The 18991-nt window shown below is 53.3% G+C and overlaps 2 protein-coding genes across 2 annotated transcripts in view; one reads left to right on the top strand and one right to left on the bottom strand.

The window, feature by feature from the left end:
- Positions 1-18991, bottom strand: part of LOC103173149 (contactin-associated protein-like 5) — a 104471-nt gene that overhangs the window by 7830 nt on the left and 77650 nt on the right.
- Positions 4052-18721, top strand: LOC103173006 (contactin-associated protein-like 5). The gene is made up of 5 exons (XM_042336554.1): positions 4052-4413; positions 5529-5622; positions 7934-8155; positions 17922-17993; positions 18487-18721. The coding sequence occupies exons 2-5, from the start codon at positions 5547-5549 to the stop codon at positions 18687-18689; spliced, it is 573 nt and encodes a 190-aa protein (XP_042192488.1). The 5' UTR covers positions 4052-4413; positions 5529-5546; the 3' UTR covers positions 18690-18721.

Raw genomic sequence — 18991 nt, 5'->3', positions numbered from 1 at the left:
CCCCCCTTTGCCCCGTATCCCTTGATACCCTGAGCTAACAGACATCTCTCCACATCAGTCTTAACTGATCCAGCATCTGCAGCCCTTCGGAGAGAAAGAGAGAGAGAGAGCTCTAGATTTCCACTCGCCTTTCCGTGTAACAATTCTTCACTCCTAAATGGCCTGGCTTTAGTTTTAAGATGATGACCCCCCCCCCCCCCCAACCACCCACCCCACCAACCCCACCACTCCACTGTTCTGGATTCCCTCCCACCCACTAGCGGAAATAATCGTGGTTCAGGCAACGGCACGGAAAGAGCAGGTTGCCATCGCGTTCTGCTGAAGTCAAGTGAGGATTAAGAGCGAGCGATCGATCAATGACTCCGGTAATTAATGGGATGTTTCTCACCGTGGTCTTTGGCCTGGACGTTTGGCTGAGCAAGTGAGCGAGCGAGCGAGCGAGCGAGAAGTGCTGAGCGTTTGACGCCGGTTCATTAAGGCGTTCCTGGTTTGATTGCAACCGGAATCTCATTCCGCCGTGGGGGGGGGCGGGGGGTCTTACGATTCAATTAACGTGCGGATGAGTTTGACGAGGGAGCTGAAAGGGAGTGGGAGGGGGGAGAGAGAGAGAGGAGGAGGGTGGTGGGGTGGGGGGTGGGGGGCGGCGGTGGGTCACCGTGCTTAACAGCGTCTTAAGTGAGGAGTGCCGCGGATCCGCCTGGCTCGGGAGCGAAAGCGAGAGAGAGAGAGAGAGAGAGAGAGAGAGAGAGAGAGGGTGTTGCTCACCTTTCAACATTGCTTTGCGTTAACTAATCTGCCCGCAGTAGTGACAGGGTTGTACATCACGGAGTAACGAGGAAAAACAACCGAAGTAATAAGAACTGCCAGCCCGAATCCGAAGGGAGTTTCAGCGCGAGACACGGACTGCTGACGTGCCCGGCTCCGCGAGCAAACTTCCAAGATTTCTCCGGGCGGTGTCTCGGGCGCAGAGTTCCGCTCCAGACACTCGGTCGAAATCGAGCACCGCTCCTCTGTCGACGGTCTCACCCGCCCGGTCCCGAGCGGGGGGGGGGCCGCGGTATTCCAGGGCACTCGCTGCTGATGGCAGTACCAGCCCCGGCCCGGCTCGGCTCATCGGCAGGAGCTGGAAGGGCACGCGACCAGTCACTGGGGGGGGTCAGGGAATCCTCCCCCCTCAGCCAAAGCCCTAACTAACAGGGAGGGTGGTCCTGAGCAAGCTGTTCTTTGTTGTTGTTGTTGTTGTTGTTGTGATCTCTCTTTCCCCGCTCCCGAAAGTTATTTCAAGCGGTGGAGTTATCCTCCGGTTGTTGACTTGTGTCCTGCCGAGCACTTCAAAAGGCCTGTCTGAACTTTACACGCACGCACACGCGCACGCACACGCGCGCGCACACGCACATATAATAGTTTTCAAACTCCCCAAAAGAGACCGTGTGTGGTTTAGGACACGGCTTGTCGAGCGACGGCCAGGATGGCGGACCTTGGTACTTGTAAGAAAGTTATCTGTCTGTGTTCTTCAGTGGAGGGAGAGAGAGAGAGAGAGAGAGAGCGAAAGAGAGAGGGAGTGAGAGAGAGAGATAGAGAGGGGGGAGTACAAGGAGCGCTTAACTCAGCCTCTCGCCGTGCGCGGGTTTCTATACACGCCGCCCAAAGAGGTTTTATTTTATTAAAATTGCGCTTTAATTGGCCTTAGATTTTTCTTTTAAGTGCACAAAAGCCATCACATTCTCCGCAGAGGAAAGCCGACGGGGCCACTGCTCTCGGCATAATTAAGTCTGCCGGCTTGACGGAGCGATAAAAAAAATAAATAACTGCCTTTTGTTCGGGGAACGTGGAAGGGCAGGTCGAGTCGAGGCGGCGAAGGATTCTCACAGAAACGTATCGCTCATCGTTTGAAGTGGCGTCAGAGAAATATGACAACTTCTGTTCGTACCTCTGGTCACCTTTTGTTAAGACGTTCGAATGGTGAGTGCTCCCGGGGATTGAATGGGGAACCATTTTTTTTTTCTTTAACGGGACACGATTCGACACAACACCTGCGTACGGTCCACGCAACACAACACACCGTTCGGATGTCCCAGAGGCGTCTTAACGACACGGGGTGGACGTCCGACCGCCCGGACACGCACGCCCCCGCTTACCCAGCAGTAAGTAGGTTGTCAGTCGATTGGCGGATGGCTTGTCCGGGGAGGGGGTGAACTTTGTGGGGGCATCAGCCTTCAGCCTGCGCTCCGAAGGAGATCCGGGGACCGGTACGCGAGCCTCGGCCGGACGTTTTGCGGAACGAACGATAGCAGCGTCCCAAAACCCGCGTCGAGTCCCATTTTACCCGCAGGCAGTTGGAAGCAGGACAGGGGATAGAGCTAATGACAAGGCCTGGCGGTCTGATTGATTCCTAACGGGGATTTTAAGGTCACGTGCGGAGGGGGTGAAGCATTTCCGCGGTTTTGCTGCTCTTTTCTACGGCCGAGAGTTATTTTTTTTTGTTAACGATCCGCCCATTCACTGCTGTGACCGTGCTTTCGGTCATCCCTCTCCGCATCACCCCCACCAACCCGCCCCCCCACCCCCCCCCACCCCACCCCACCACCCCTCAACCCCCTTCGCTCTCACCCCGCCACCAGCTCAGGTGCCAAGCCATCATTGTTAAGCGCTTTGGGATGTCCTCCCCAACATGAAATACGCTATGCAAATGCACTGTTGTCCCGTAGCGGAGTGGGTTAGAGCGCCAAGAGGACCCGGGTTCGATTCCCGGGCGGGACGAAACCTTTCGGCAAGTTTCCTTACTCCCCCACACACACACACACACCTCTGATTACTGAGCAGTAAGTAGGAACCCGGTTGTTAGTTGATTGGCGCTTGATCGCTTTCCGGGAGAAATAATCTCTCCAAATAAAGAAGGAATAATAATAATTCGGTCACTTCAACGGGGACTCCGCTGTGCGCAACCGGCTGCCGGGTTTCGCCCACAAAATGTGCTCAAGTCACTACCCTTTCTAGTATATTCTGCGAAGCGCTTTGAGACGTCTCGACGACGCGATAAGGCGCTCAATCAAACGCAAGGATTATTGCTGTATTGTGATCAACATAATTATAATAAAGAGTAATTAAAAACACAAAACAATTATGATGTAATCACAAATTTATCTCGAGTCCCTGCACGAGGGGCGCTATATAAATGCAGGTTGTTGTTGTTGGGAACGAGTGCCTCTCTTTCTCTCTCTCTCTCTCTGTGTTGTTACAGGGAGTCTGCAGATCAGGTACAGGCTGGACAGCGGGAAAGATCCCGACGTCTTCACCACAGAGACGGGGAACCTGGCCGACGGTCAACTCCACAGCATCAAGGTGGACCGCGAGGGGCCAGCCGTCAGCGTGGAGGTAAACGGGAAGACGCCGACGCTCTCCTCTGGAAGAAGCTCTCGCTTTAGAAATCGCGGCAAAGCTCACATAATCCCTCGTCAGCCGCAAGTCGCATCCGTCCGCGTTTCGCGCGACTCAGCGCACAGTCCGGGTTGCAGGCATCGACTCGAACGGTTCCTGTCTCTTTGCCGTCGAGTCCGTTGCAGACGAACAAGGCTCGGTGAGTCAACAGGCGCTGATGCGGGCGGAGGACACGTGTAACATTGACAGCCACACAACAGACGAGTTGACTGCCTGCCGGCACGACCATCAGTGAAGGTCAATAACAGGAGCTGAGTGGGAAGATTTCCTGCCGCACCCCCCCCGCCCCCCCCCCCACACGCACCCCACTCCCACCTCATCACCACCAGTGACTGGTTTCCGAGCCCCCGGCCCCGGCTCATCGGCAGGACCTGGAAGGGCAGACCAGTCGCTGGGAGCAGGGAATCCTCCGACTCAGCGTGGTTTGAGCAGGTTAGACTCCAGCAGTTGCCCCAAACACGCGCTCTGCGTTCCTCCCCCCCCACAACTCTTGGCTCTTGACAACCGCGCGTGCGTGCGTGCGTGCGTGCGTGCGGGCGTGCGGGCCTGTGCGCGTGTTTGCGTGCGCGCGCGTGCGTTGAGTGCGTGTGAACGTGTATGCGCGACTGCCTTGGCGTGCGTGGTTGTGTGTCAGTTTGCGGGCGAGAGCGCGGGTGAGTGTCTCTGCGTTTGTTTGTGAGTGTGTGTTCGTGTGGTGGGGTAGGTAGAGAGAGAGAGAGAGAGAGAGAGATAGAGACCAGTCACATTGTGTATTGGCTGCAATCAGTTTCTTGATGGTTCAATAACGAGACCAGCGTGATCTAAACTGACACCGCTCACACCCACAGCGAAAATCAGCTCGGAGACTATTAATGAATTATTAATAGCCGACACCTCAACCAGTCCACAAGCAATTACTGCTGATTATACCACTGCCGCTTGATCTAACGCTGATCTTGATATCCTTTCAGCTGGAGACTGGGAGGCTCGGAAAAGGTGGTTCATTGATCGGGGATAAAAATTCAGATGTTTGGGGTTCAATGTGTTCATGCCATATTTAATTCTACGCCGCTCCTCGTTAACTCGAAACCGTAGGCGAGTTTCCTTACTCCACGCGCCCTCTGTTTACCCAGCAGTAAGTGGGATTGGCGGATCGCTTTCTGGGGGTTAATAATCTCTCCCCCCCGCCCGCCCGCCCCCCCCCCCCCCCACTCTCCCCCCCAAAAAATGTGGTCACTCAAACCACGGCTGTTTGCGGGGACGCTGCCATGGGCAATTGGCTGCCGCGTTCCGCCCACGAACTACACAGCGAATTCACTTTACCGTATGTCCTGTGAAGCGCTTTGAGACGTCTCCAGCGCAGGGACGAGGGTTTTGATTATTATGCGACAGTGCTTTTCTCTTAACTTCTGTTAGTTTCTTCTCACAAAACGAAACACGGTGACACAACCTGCTTTAATTAGGAACAAGTTAAGGTACTCAACGCTCCAATGGCTTCTTATTTGCTTATAATACTGAGAGCCTAAGGATCTGAATTGGTAGCCGTCTTCTGCCTGTCCCTCAGCTTTCAGCCTCTCCGCCCTGAAACCCTATCACTCTCTCTCCCTCTATTCCGTCCGCCTCGCCCCTTCTTTCCCCATCTGCAGGTCGCGCCTGAAGACCTTCCTTTTCGACCGCGTCCACGGTCACCTGCCCCCTCCTTGGCATCGTGCTCCGACACCGTCAAGCGCGGGTGGGCGGGGAGGGGTGGGGGGGTGCGCTGTGTAAATGCAAGTTGTTGTTTTTGAGTCTGAATAGTTGCAGCTTAGTTTGTGATGACATCCAACCAACGACAACTTGATCTCACGAAGAATAAAGTTTCGGGGTAGTTTGTCATGTGGGGGGGGGCAGTTGGTCTGGGGGAAATGAAGGAAGTCGTGGTCGAAGAGGTAATTTATAAGCCAGGACTTCGAGGCTGGTTTGGGAGAGGTGCGAGAGACCGAGTTCCCGAGGTGAGGGGCACAGAATCGGTCCTCCATAAAAATAATCCATTGGAGCGGTGGGCGTCTGGATGGTTTTGCCCCCAATTAAGCGCAGGTTGTGAGACATGTTTCCTGTTTATTGTCTTGCAGATCGATGACCTCCCCACCATGAACTACAAGCTGTCATCTGTCACCGACTCGGCCATTAACGGACTCAGATCCCTGGTCCTGGGCAAGATTCTAGGTAATGAAATCCAACGCTTGCTTGCTTCTTTCCTTTCTACGCTCTCCTTCCCTCCCTCCCTCCCTCCACCCCTCCCTCCCTCCCTCCCTCTCTCTCTCCCTCCCTCTCTCCCTCCTCTTTCTTTCCCTAATTTCTTCCCTTCCTTCCTTTAGTGCAGCCAAAGCCCTGACAGGTAAAGCAGGGCCTGTTTTTTTAAGGACGTTACATCAAATGCAAGGATTATTATTATTATTATTATTATTACTATTGGAAAAAACGGCATCGGAAGTTAAGGCCCAATCCGACAACTTGCAAAGCTCTCGATGTCCTGAAACACCCAAGTAAATGGGACAGTCGACCAGCCTTGCATTTGATACAGCGGCTTTCATGGCGGGAGGACATCTCGAAGGGTTTCACAGGATTTAACTGAAGTGCGGTGTCAAGGGATTGCCGACACGATAGCTAACTAACTCTGTCTTTCTTCTGTCCACGGTGGGCAGATATCAGGCTTTCCCCATTGGATCGTGTTTGACAGGATTAAACTGACACGCACTTAACATATGCTCAGTAACTAACGTAATTATTGTTCCATTTGCTGCCTGTCCAGATCACACGTTGTCTGTGATGCTCAATAGTAATATCGCAGCGGCAGTCACTGAACGCTGACATTTGTAAGATTAGGATGGACGTCGGCAGCCGTCCATTCTTTTTCTCCCCACTACCAGGTTTCTCCCCTCCCCTTATCCTCTCCTCTCGTCTCTCTGCCCCTCTCTCCTCCTCTCTCTTCTCTTATTGTCCACACAGGACTTAACACCAGAGACATCGGTGGCAGAGGCACAGACATTTAACATAATAATAATAATAATAATAATCCTTGCACTCAGTGCAGCCCCTTATCACGTCGTCGAGGACCTCTCAAAGCCCTTCACAGGATATATTGCAAAGTGGATTGATCCACTGCGTCTTTTGTGGGCGAAACGCAGCAGCCAATTGCCCGCAAACAGTGACCCACAAACAGTGGCGGATTGAGCCACTCTTTCGTTTATTTAAGCAACAGGACAAATGGACCATAGGGGGTGGGGGAAGAGGTGATGTATCAGCAATGAAAAAGTAGCCTTCACGCCATTAATCTTCAACAGGGGCTCCCATTTATAAAGACACAACTGCATGTGATGGAGGGGAATTACTCATTCAGGGGAAGTGACAAGGACAAGGAGAGTGAGCTTGCTATCGCTCAGGAATAAAAAGAATGGATCCGAACATCATCATAAAATGTTCGGAGGCACCTGCACTATTTATCGCACCTCCCAACACTAACACAGGAAGCAATAAATAAACCCGGGGGCCTCTCAATCTGTCTCAGTGGGTGTCAGCCTGGCTCAGTCGATAAAATACTCTCGCCTCCGAGTCAGAAGGTTGAGGTTTCAAGCCCCCTATCCCACCCACCCACCCCCACCCGCCACCCCCCACCACCACGTCAGGCTCTCAGCGCAGTTCGACACTCCAATATAGAGTTGGGAGACAACACTGTCTGTCTGTCTGTCTGTCGGTTGAGACCTTGAACTAAGCTCCTACGTCTGTGCCTGTTCTGGCGGGGGTTAATAATACCGTGGCACTGCTCGAAAAGAGAAGTCGGGGGGGTGGGGGGAATCTCTCTCCCCTTGGCCCGGCGGACAATCGCCCAAATAAAATCGGGTCAGTTTCATTTCGTGGCTGTTTGGGGGTCACAAATTGACTGTGACCTCAAAGGTATTGAATGTACGACCTTCCGACTCAGAGGCGAGTTGTGCTATCGACTGAGCTCGGAACTCTGGAAAGCACTCGTGGAGAACAGATGATGTAACGATGGACCCCCCCAACCCCCCCAACGCTTGCGCTGTTCTTTTTGGAGGGGAGGGGCGAAATGTTGGGCAAGTTTCCTTACTCCACTCGCCTCTTGCTCACACAGTAGGAGTCCCGGTTGTTAGTCGATCAGCAGATGGCTTTTCCGGGGGTAATAATCCCTCCGAAAACCCCCTCCAAAAATAATACCTTGGGAGTGATTCAATCCATGGCTGTGTGTGTGTGTGTGTGTGGGGGGGGGGGGGGGGGTAACGCCGCTGTGCGCAATCGGCTGCCGCGTTTCGCCCACAAAAACACGCAGTCACTACACTTTGAGACATTTCGACCACGTGATAAGCCGCCGCGTCGAACGCGAGGATTCATTATTGTTAACAGAGCGTGAATTTCAGGGGTTTGACCCCCCCAACCCCACCCCTCCTCTCCCCCCCCTCCACCCCCCCCCCCCCCTCAGCCTCTCAGCCTCTCTCGGTGTTGCTCTCTCCCTCCGCAGACCCCGGGGACGTGGACCAGGAGCTCCTGATCGCCAACGGCCATGGCTTCGTCGGCTGCCTGTCCTCCGTCCGTTTCAATTGGATCGCGCCGCTCAAGGCAGGACTGCGCCACTCCAGCCCCGCCCCGGTCCAGGTCAGGGGGCGGGTGGTCGAGTCGGACTGCAGGTCGCCCATCGCGACCGAGCCGGTGGCCGTGACCACGACCACACTTTCATTGACAGGTACCTTCAGGCTCGACGCAGCACCAATAAAAACCACCACCACCAACAACAACAACGTTACATGGGTGGGGGGGGTGGGAAGCAGGGAGATCGAAAGCACGGTCCAAGTAGAGGGTCTTGAGAAGGGTCTTGAAAGTGACAAGGGTAGGTGGGGGTGTGGTGGGGGGGGGCCGGGGCTAATCTAATCTAATCCCACGGCCAGATAATCTCAGCCCTGGACTCATCGCTCCCACCTTAAGGAACCTCCATCGGTCGCGAGGAGTTTTCCATTCACGGGAGGGCGGAGGTGAGTGGGGGTTTGTTGGGTGGGGGTTTGTGGCGGGAGGGGGGGAGGGGGTGAGGTGGGAGGGGGAACTGTAATTGTGACCCAAACATTTGCTGGCGTTCTCGGCGATGATGGTGTTTGTCTTGGCAACGGTGGGGGTGGGACTGTTGTTATTGGCGATGGCGCCTTTCGCTTCGGGAGGACGTCGCAAGATTTGTCGTTGTTGTTGTTGTTGTTGATGGTGTTGATCATGTCGCTTGTTGTGTCGTTGTTCTTGGTGTTAATCTGGGACGCTACCTGCGTGGGGAGGGGAGGGGAGGGGAGGGGAGTGCGGGTGTCCCCCTATGTGAATGCAAGCTGTTGTCGTTCAAGTTGTTGGTGGTATTAACGGTGTTGACGACAGGAACGACCTGGCGGAATCCAGATAGTAATGAACGAACAGCAGTCGCTCAATGTGTTTTCTAGTGTTGTACCTCCAGCCGCACAATGTGCAGAGAGAGAGAGAGAGAGAGGGAGAATGAGAGAGAGACAGAGAGAGCGAGAGAGAGAGCGAGAGAGCGAGAGAGAGAGAGAAAAGCACACAGAATTCCAATGACTGCAATTTCAAGGGCACTTGAACATTGTAAAGAAAGAATATTTATGCTAAGTTAAGGAAAGGAGCAGGATGTCATTTCCAGATAAGGCAGAGAGGGTTGAAATTGCCTTTAAGTATTATCATTGGCTGTTGACTGCCCCCTGTGTGGAATATTCAGAGTTTGCGCCTTTCCATTGCCGAGTCCCTAACCTGAGCGCAAGCGACAGACCTGAGTTTGATTCCCGGGCGGGTAGGGCGAGGAGTTGGGCAAGTAAGTTCCTTACTCCACCCGCCTCTGTCCGGAGGTAATAACCCCTTCAAAAAACAAAAATAATAATAAAATGGTCACTCAATCCACGACTGTTCTGCGGGGAGGCTGCTGTGCGCAATTGGCGGCCGCGTTTCGCCCACGGAGTACTCAGTCACTTCACTTCGCAGTGTATCGTGTGAAGCGCTTTAGGATGTCTCGGAAGACGCGATAAGGCTCTCCATCAAATGCAAGGGTTAGTATTGCGATAATTGTTCATCGTATTCAGTGAGATTCTCGACCTGCCTGTGTCGGTAACACTCTCACATCTCTGGGTTGGAAGATTCGTGGGTTCGAACCCCACTTCCTTTGGACGAGACGTTAAAACGAGACGTTAAAAATCCCGCAGCACTACTCAAAAAAGGAGGTCATTTCCTCCCCCCTCACCCCTAAGGTGTCCTGTCTGATAATGTCCCAAATAAAATTAGCCATTCACTCCATCACTGTTTGCTCTGCAACAAATTGGTTGCCACATTCGCCCGCTAAAGTCACCACACTTCACAATATTTCCCCCGTGAAGCACTTCAGGACATCCTCACGAGACAGTGCTGCTCTCCAATGGTTTCATAATAATAATAACCCTTGCATTTGATATCGCTCCTTATCACGCCGTCGAGACGTCTTAAGCGCTTCACAGAACATACTGTAAAGTGTAGAGGACTGTGTGTTTTGTGGGCGAAACGCGGCAGCCAATTGCGCCCAGCGACGTCCCCCAAGCGGTCGTGGGTGGGAGTGAGCGGATTATTTTTATTTTGGGGAGGATGGGTGAGAACCGAATTGCCGAGCCAACCTGCCTCGTGAAAACACTTTGCGTAAACGCACCGTATAAACTCGCCCGTAACTCTGAATCACTGGGTTTGCATCTGTTACTGTTGGCAGTCAGCGTAGGCTGTGTCTGGAGGCCCAATTTCCTTCGGCCATTGAGTGTGGACAATATGTTCCCTCCGTCTTGCCAAGACTCCTTATCTGGATGTTGGAACTGAATGTAAGAAGCCTCTAAACCACGGGATTAAATCCAAAACTCAACCCCACGTTAAGGTCCACAGTTTCCCCCCTCCCCTTCCTCCCCCCCCCCCATGTTTTACCTTCACATTAGGGAAGTGTGCCAACAAGAGACACAAAAGGGAGCGCGTCATATGTGCTGATAACTTGTGTCACATGGCCGATTACTACGAGTGCGAGACTTCCGCTCAGTGTCAGCCTGGCTCGGTCTGTCGCGCTCTCACCTCTTAGTCAGAAGGTTGAAGGTTCAAGACACCTACACACACGCACGAACACACACACACACACACACGCGCACACGCGCGCACCCACACACACACACACACACACATTGGGACTCGAACTCACACAGTCGAGGCTGACAGTCCAGTGCAGTGTTGGGTGATGAGAGTGACAGTGTCAACGGGGGTCATTGTGAGAGGCGCTGTGCTTCAGAAGGGATGTTAGACCGTGGTTCCCTTCTGTACTTGTTCAGGTGTAAATAAAAGATTTGACCGACAATCCCCCAAATAAAACTGTTCACTCACTTCACGGCTCTTTGTGGCACACCCCTGTACGGCCTTGCGTTCGCTTACCAAATACACAGTTACTCCGCTTTGCAGTATATCCTGTGAAGCTCTTTGAGTGGGGGGGGGGTTCCTCCTGACTGAATGAGGCCCTATATCGAACGCAACGATTCGCATCGCCTTTCAGGTCAGGAGGACGTCTCGAAGTGCTTCGCGGGATTTGCTGTAAAGTGTGGCGACTGTGTATTTTTGTCGGCGAATGCGGCAGCCAATTTTGTGCACAGCGACGTCCCACAAGCACAAGACTAAATGACATGTGTAAAGCGCCTTTCACGTCGGGAGGACGTCCCAACACGGACGTAGACACAAAATGAACGACCGACGGTTGGCCCAAGTCACTGACACCTCCGTTCACCCTTTTCTTTTCCAATAGCACTGTGAGATCTTTACCTGAACTGGGAACCTCAGTTTCACGTCTGATCTGAAGGACACAGCGAAGGGTGGTGGAGGAAAGATCAACAGGGAGTACAGATTGAATTACTTGACACATAGCCAGCGATGGGCGTGTGGGACAGAGAGAGACAGTGGAGACCGCTGGCATCAGCAGGTGGGAATCAGATTAAGGCATTTGGTGAAGAAGCAGATTGAGGGGGTACGAGAGGATGATAAGGTGTGACTTGCTTTTAAGTTCAGGATCACCCAGGACACCACTGTCACACTCTGTCCTCTCCGTTCCGCTGAGCCTGGGCCTTGATGTGGTTTGACGTGTGTCCAGCTCTCCAGTGCCTCGTCCCATTTAAGACAACGTGGATATATAAGATCTGACATCTCCTGAGGCTGGACTCTTGGAAGATCGAATTAACGGGTAATACCTTTGCGGATTCCTGTCCTTTGCTCCCGCTTTGCGACTGCTCAAAAAAAACGGAGCAAAAAAAAGCTCGGAGTCCTGCAGCTCGGTGGTTCGGGCGTTCGCCTCGCAAGCGAGAGGACCCGGGTTCGAATCCCGGGCGGGTCGGGTCAGGGCGAAACCTTAGGCGAGTTTCCTCACTCCACACGTTCCGCGTTTCGCCCACAAAATACACAGTCACTACACTTTGCAGTATATCCTGGAAGCGCTTTGAAACGTCTCAACGACGTGATTAAGGCGCTACATTAAACGCAAGGATTATTGTTGTTATGATGGGAGGGTGGAAAGAGAGAGAAGACGTCTCTGTGCTCAAATTGCACTGCCTACAAAATGCACAGTCACTACACTCGGCCCAGGAATCGAATGCCCCGCCCCTTGATAGCCACATCGAGAAGGAAACAGCAAGCAACAACAACAAAAATCGTTATTAAACAATTCTGGGCATCGGCTGGGATGTAAGCGATAAAACTTACGCTTAGGAGTGTGCGAGAGCGAGCGGGAAAAAGAGTGAGAGAAAGAGGAAAAGAAGAGCGAAAGTGTAGGAAAGAGAGAGAGAGATAAAAGTGGAGGTCAAGGCTACAATCCCAGGAAGGCAAATACAATTACAAAAACAATAATCCTTGGATTTGATGCAGCGCCTCATCACGTCGTCGCGACGTCTCAAAGCTGTAAAATGGAGTGACTGTGTGTTTTGTGGGTGAAATAAATTGGGATTTCAAGTAGTTAATTGCCTTCATCCACTCCTTCGTGATTTCCCCTCTTCATTGTCGCTGTCTTTTCTTCAGATTGTGTGCGCGCGCGTGTGTGTGTGTTGAGAGTTTTTTTTTGTGTTGTGTTTTTTATTCCAATTTCCTTTTCCAATTACATGTCCACACGCAGCGAAAAGACGAGGCGTTGTAACATTAACTCCCGCAGTAATCGGCCCTCGAAAAGCTTTGTTGAAACGCTCCTCGTTTCAAAATGTCAAGACTCGCGTTTGTAATAAATGCCGCTTTGAAAACGATATCAGGGGGAAAAGGACGTTCGCTGAGACGAATTATTTGCGTAATTATTTCTGCCGCGAGTGGGTTGATATTCACCCGAGAGCTTTTTACGATCAGCTTGCCCCATCCCTGAGGGATGCCTGTCACACCAGGTATGTAGATCACGGGACGGCAAGGCAACTTGCAAAGACACGGCAGGGCTCCCCTATCAAATGCAAGGATCGTTAGTTATCCAAACCGAAGGCCTTTCTCTTCGACCGTTACCTCCTGACTCCCGCTCGGTTTGTTCCCTCTTTCCGCAACGTGTCCCAGTTAATGTCGCGAGCTTCAGAAAGTCGCGGGTCCAGGTCAGTCGGAGCAAATCAATTCCCTGCGGCGTACTGGGCGACCAATAACCCTTAATCTTCTCCAACTTTTCTTATCAGCCTCAATGGCAACCAATCGTCCACTGACCTTCTCTGGTCGAGTTACCTGTTGGGCTCTCCCTTGTCGCGGTGATGGCTGGTGATTTCTCAGGAGAGAATTGGGTGAAGAAAGCTCTATCGACCCTCTCAATCTCATCCGTCCTGAATACCAACTCCACCGTATTGGTTAGAGCGCTCGCCTCCATTTCCATTTGATGAGCAAAAGGAACTTGTGGGAGGGAATTTGAGTCCCGTCGCTCAGTGGTTAGAGCACTCGCCTCGCAAGCGAGAGGACCTGGGTTCGATTCCCGGGCAGGGCGACTGTTTATGGGGACGCTGCGGTGCGCAATTGGCTGCCACGTTTCACCCCACAAACTATTCACTTTCTGTGAAGCGCTTTGAGATGCCTCGAGGACTTGACCAGCCTCTGTATCAAACGCAGTGATAATTATAATTATTATTATTATTATTATTACACATCGAGTAGTAACTTAGTAAGGTCTACGTTACTCAACCTGCCTGGTTACCCCAATCCCAGATATCAATTGCCCCGCCTGTAAACAAGATACTTGCTGAAATTGCCCTTCTACTGTCCCGTGCTGCTGGCTCAGCACATCGGAGATTTCTGCTCCGAGTCTGCCTTTTGATCCGCTTATAAGAGGTCCCACCGGAGACATCTCTTTTCGAGCTGAGGAGCCCAGGCTTAGCTGTTTGTTCCCCCGCGAGCTCATCCCTGTAATAACCGGGGATCAGCCCTCGATGCTCTCCTCCGTAGCGGGCATTGGCATTTATCCTGAATCCAGACACCGCCAAGTCGGCTTTCCTCTTAGAGTCAACAATAAGAGAATGATCCTCGCATTTGATACAGCGCCTTATCACGTCGTCGAGGTGTCTCAAAGCGCTTCACGCAATATGCTGTAACGTGTAGTGACTGCATATTTTGTGGGCGAAACGTGACGTCCTACAAACAGTCGTGGATCGAGCGACCACATTTTTTTCAACGGATTATTACTCCCGGAAAGGGATCCGCCAATCGACTCAACCGGGTTCCTACTTACCGCTGGGTAAATAGAGGCGCCCGCACGCACGCGCATGTGTGTGTGTGTGTGTGTGGAGTAAGGAAACTTGCCCAACACTTCGTCCTGACCTGACCCGCCCGAGAATCGAACCCGGGTCCTCTCGCTTGTGAGGCGAGCGCTCTAACCGATGAGCCGCGGGAACGCCACTAATTTTCTGGGGCGGTTGGTTCGGGAATGGGGTGGGGAACGCAAGTGGGATGGGGGAGAGGACGGGAGAAGCACAGCAAGCCTCATTCTGTGCAATGGCAATAGCACCAGTGAATCATTGTGGGTTCTAACGTCGTCTGTTAAAAAGCAAAAAAATTCCTCTTTATTCCGGTTTTCGTTCGCAGGAAATCAAACCAACTTTCCACTTTCGCCCGACTAATCCCTCTCAAAAAACCCCAAGGATTGTAGATGAATTATTTAAGCACACGTAATATATGTGCACCACACATGGTGTATGTATGGAAGGCATGATTCTGTGCGGAGATTTATGGCGCAATTGCATTGATGTATTAAAACCCATAGATTTGCAGATATGAAGGGTGTAATAAGAAGGGATATAATGCCATTATAAATTTTTAACCATTACATACGAATATTTCGGTTCCTTGAATCTTGATACTGTGATGTATAGCCGTTTTTAACCGTCGGGATCAGCCGGGCTCAGTCGCCAGCTCTCTCGCCTGCGAGTCAAAAAAAAAAGGCTGGTCCAACTGGCGGCCCGCGGGCCACATCCGGCCCAGGGGATGATTTCATCCGGCCATCAAGCAATCACAGGCGGCGACGCAGGCCCTGAGCCAATCGGCAAGCAAGTCACTGGGGGCTCAGGCACTGCCGGGCAACGGGACTGAAGCAATCGGGGTTCGATTCCCGGGCCCTCTCGCTTGCGTCTGCGAGCTCTTAACCGCTCCCCTGCAGGGCTCTATTATCCCGATTCTATTGTGGCTTGGCAAAGGGAGGGTGGGCATGCGGGTGGGCTGGTGTTTTGCACTGTCCTGGCCCGCGTCCGACAGACACTGTGAGGCCTGTAACTCGGCTGACTGGCTGTGGCGTCAGCCCGTGTGTGGCATCGCGTTCAAAGTCAATCGCAACACAAAGGCTGACGCAACGAAGCCAAACAGACGCTCAGGGAACTGGCAGTGTGCTGCAGGTGGGTTTAATGCCAAGTCCTTCCAGGTGTGGCTTTCGGACCTGCTGGGATTGATGGCAGGAATGCCTCGTTTCCCTTTGCCAAGCCTAGGGAACCTAGGAACAGGAGGAGGCCATTCAGTCCCCCGAGCCTGTCCCACCATTCCATCAGATCACGGCTGATCCAATCTTTCCCGCTGCTTGTCCAGCTCGGAACACCCTACCCTCGAGGGCTTTGGCTTGCAGGGTTAACAGGAGCTGAGGGGGAGGATTCCCTGACCCCTCAGTGACTGGTCGGCCCTTCCAGGTCCTGCCGATGGGCCGGGCCGGGCCGGGCTGTGCTGCCATCAGCAGCGAGTGATCTGGAATACTGCGGCCCCTCCTGGCTCAGGAACCATCAGAGAGCGTTGACTCGATTCCAACCTTCCGTTGCCAAGTGCATCACCTCGGAGCCCTCTCTTACCACTCCTCCCCCTTCCCTCCCCCCCCCCCCCCCCCATTCCCCCCTCCCCAACACTCCCTACTTCCCAGGGGGACAAAATCTCTCTTGAGACGCGAAGCGAAATTTGCAAATTCTTCTGCTTCTCCTCACTCGAGATTGACAGGCGGCGAGACTTTGACAGACAGTGATTGACAGAAGTGGGGGGTGGGGGGGAGGAGAGAGGGGTGGGGGGGGGGGGCGGCGGGGAGTGCAAGGTTGGTGTGTTGTGTGGGGGAGCTGGCGGAGCGCTGGACACTTGCGCGCGTATCGCTGCGAAGAGGATGTCAACGTGACAAGTTAGATCAAGCGAATGATTGATCGAAACTTAAGACCGTCTCTGTCGTGTCCCAGTCAATGACGATCTCCCGAGATCTGAGGATGACATTATGACATTAAGAAAATAATGGAGCTGTGAAGGAGTGGGTGGTGGTGGTGGGGGGGGTGTGTGGGGGCAGGAGGAGAGGGAGAGGGAATAGGATCAGCGCGCAGACAATTTAAGAGTCTTGACAAGGTTATACCTTTGTCAGTCACAGCAGCTCAGTCTCCGAAGCCAAGCGAGTCTCTCTCTCTCTCTCTCTCTCTCCCTCTGTCAGGCGAGAGAGGGTCGAGCGAGATGGAGACGAGGGGTCGGGGGGGGGGTTTCGATCGCTCGCGGGGACGCCGTTCAAGGAGAGTGGGCGCCCGGGGTACGGTGAACCAGCGGCAGAATCCCGCACGCGGCCACAATCCCGGGCGGCGAAGGACTCTCGGCGTCACTGCACTTTGTCGGTGCCACCGACCGCGAAGTCGCGCGTAACGCGGCCGTTTCCGTAATCGCTGCCACTAATCGGAACCCGGAAACAGGAGGAGGACATTCAGCCCCTCGAGCCTGTTCCGAACACGCTGTCAGATCGTGGGAACTGTACCCCAGTTACCCACCTTTGCCCCGTATACCCTGATCTGACAGACATCTATCTCCCCATAATAATATAGTAACAGTCCTTGCATTCGTCGCAGGGAATCCCAATGCGCTTCACAAGGTGCACTGTTATATTTGAAGACTGGGATCCAGAATACTGAGAGAGAGACAGAGAGAGAGAGAGAGAGAGAGATTCCCTTCTCTTTTCGGATAGCGCCACAGGACGTCCCGCAAAATACACAGTCACTTTTGAGGCGTCTCGACGACGCGATAAGGCGCTGTGTGTCAAACGGAATGACCATCTACTCGAACGAGCAGACGGGATCTCATCCGACGGACGGCACCTACGACAGCACTCTCCCCCCTCTCCCCCCTCTCCCTCCCCCCCACCCCAGCGCTACGTTGGAACGTCAGCTTAGACTGTGTGTGTGTGTGTGTGGAGCCTCGGTGGCACACGTTATTTACATCAGAGCCCCCTCACACCCCCACCCACCCCACCCACGTGAGATTAATCACTGTGAGAGCACCGCTCACTCATAACGCGCTGGGATATCGCCTTCCCCCACTGTGCAATGTACCCCGAGCTGATTTCCAGGCAGCTGTTTGTTTGCAGCTCAACTCCCCGCTGACAGGAAAGCCGTGGGATTCTTTTGCCTCCATCATCCCGAACTCCGTTTGATTTTACAGTACCGAGCGGATGATTTCCCTGCTCTTACTCTGCAATTTATTTTGACTTTATTTTCGCCCACAAAACACACAGTCAGTTCGCTTTACAGCGTATATCCCGTGAAGCGCTTTGAGACGTCTCAACGACGTGATAAGGCTCTGTGTCAAATGCAAGGATTATTATTATTAATATTAATATTATCAATATTATATTTACTGCCATAAGGTGAGAGCTGGTTGAGAATTTCTTTGTGTGTGTGTGTGCAAAACCTGCCACCTTTCCTCTTTTCGGACACTGATTGTGCGATAAAATACCAATTTACATTTAGATAGAGATTTCCACATCGGAGGATGTTCCTCGGATGGATAAGAATCCAGATTTAGCTGAGGGTTGTGGGGTGGGTGGGGGGGGGGTGGGGGGGATTGGGACCTGTGGAGAGAGGGAGGGAGGGGGCCGAGGGAGAGAGGAAAGACGCCCGAAAGCACTTTCGTCCAGGTAGGTCTTGAGGTGGACCTCGAACGAGGTGAGGGGAAATAATCGACGGCGTTTTAACCCAACGGGGTGTCCGCTTGTATCGCAGACCACACAAAGCCCAGTGACGGAGAGGAACCTTCACAGAACGCGGTGAGGAGCGACACAGCAGTGATCGGAGGTAAAGGACAACCCCGAAAGCCTTGTTCGGTTTCGCTTTTTGCGTCCGCTCGACCCAGTCGGTAGGTGGCTCGCCGAGCGCCCCCCACCCCCGCCGCCCCCCCCCCCCCCACCCAAGTCGGAAAGGACGTGGGGTTTAAGCCCCACATCGGGACGTTGGCGAGAAGCCCTTCCAGCGTCAGCATTTAATTCGTCCAGTCAATCAGCCAATCAATCGATCGATCGATCGACCGATCAATTAATTAATCAATCAATCAAGCAATCGGCCGCCGCGCTTGGGGCCCCGCAAGACGCGCAGTCACTCCGCCTTGCGGTACATCCGTGCGAAGCGCTTTCTGGCGCTGTGTCGAACGCACGGATCATCAATATTATTGTTGTTGTTAAAAACCAATTGAAGAGCCATGACTTGTCTCCAGTTAACCTGTTCCCCTCCCCCCCCCCCCCCATCACACCCCCTCCCCTTCTCTCCCACCTCCCCACCCTCCCCTCTCCAGGTGTGATCGCAGTCACGGTCTTCGTTGTCCTCTGCCTCCTGGCCATCTCCGGCCGTTTGCTGTATCAGCGTAAGGGGGGTGCGTACCGGGAAAGCCAGAGCAAGGCAGCCGAGTACAGTGAGCCGACAGCCCCCAACCCCCCTCACCACAGAGCAAACTACCCGGACCCCATGAGCGACGGCAGGAGGGAATTTTTCATCTGAGAGCAACCAGTTTCCCCCACCCCCACCCACACCCACACCCCCTCTCTCTCTCTCCGCCCCTCTCTCCCCCACTCTCTCTCTCTCTCCTTTCCCCCCCCCCTTGGAGTCGAGGTACAGCCACAATCTAATAGGATGGCGGAACAGGCCGGAGGGGCTGAATGGCCTCCTCCCGTTCCTAGATAGATGTGTGTGTGTGTATATATATATATACATATAAATTTTCTCGGTCCTCCTCCTCTTTACCACGAGACACGGCGGCGGATTTCACGCCCACGGAGCCCGGACTCGCTCACCCCTTCTGG

Source organism: Callorhinchus milii, unplaced genomic scaffold, assembly GCF_018977255.1.
Source record: "Callorhinchus milii isolate IMCB2004 unplaced genomic scaffold, IMCB_Cmil_1.0 Scaffold6, whole genome shotgun sequence".
In the NCBI taxonomy this organism is placed as follows: Eukaryota; Metazoa; Chordata; class Chondrichthyes; order Chimaeriformes; family Callorhinchidae; genus Callorhinchus; species Callorhinchus milii.
Note: the sequence above shows the minus strand (reverse complement) of the source record. Positions and strands in the feature narration are given on the sequence as shown.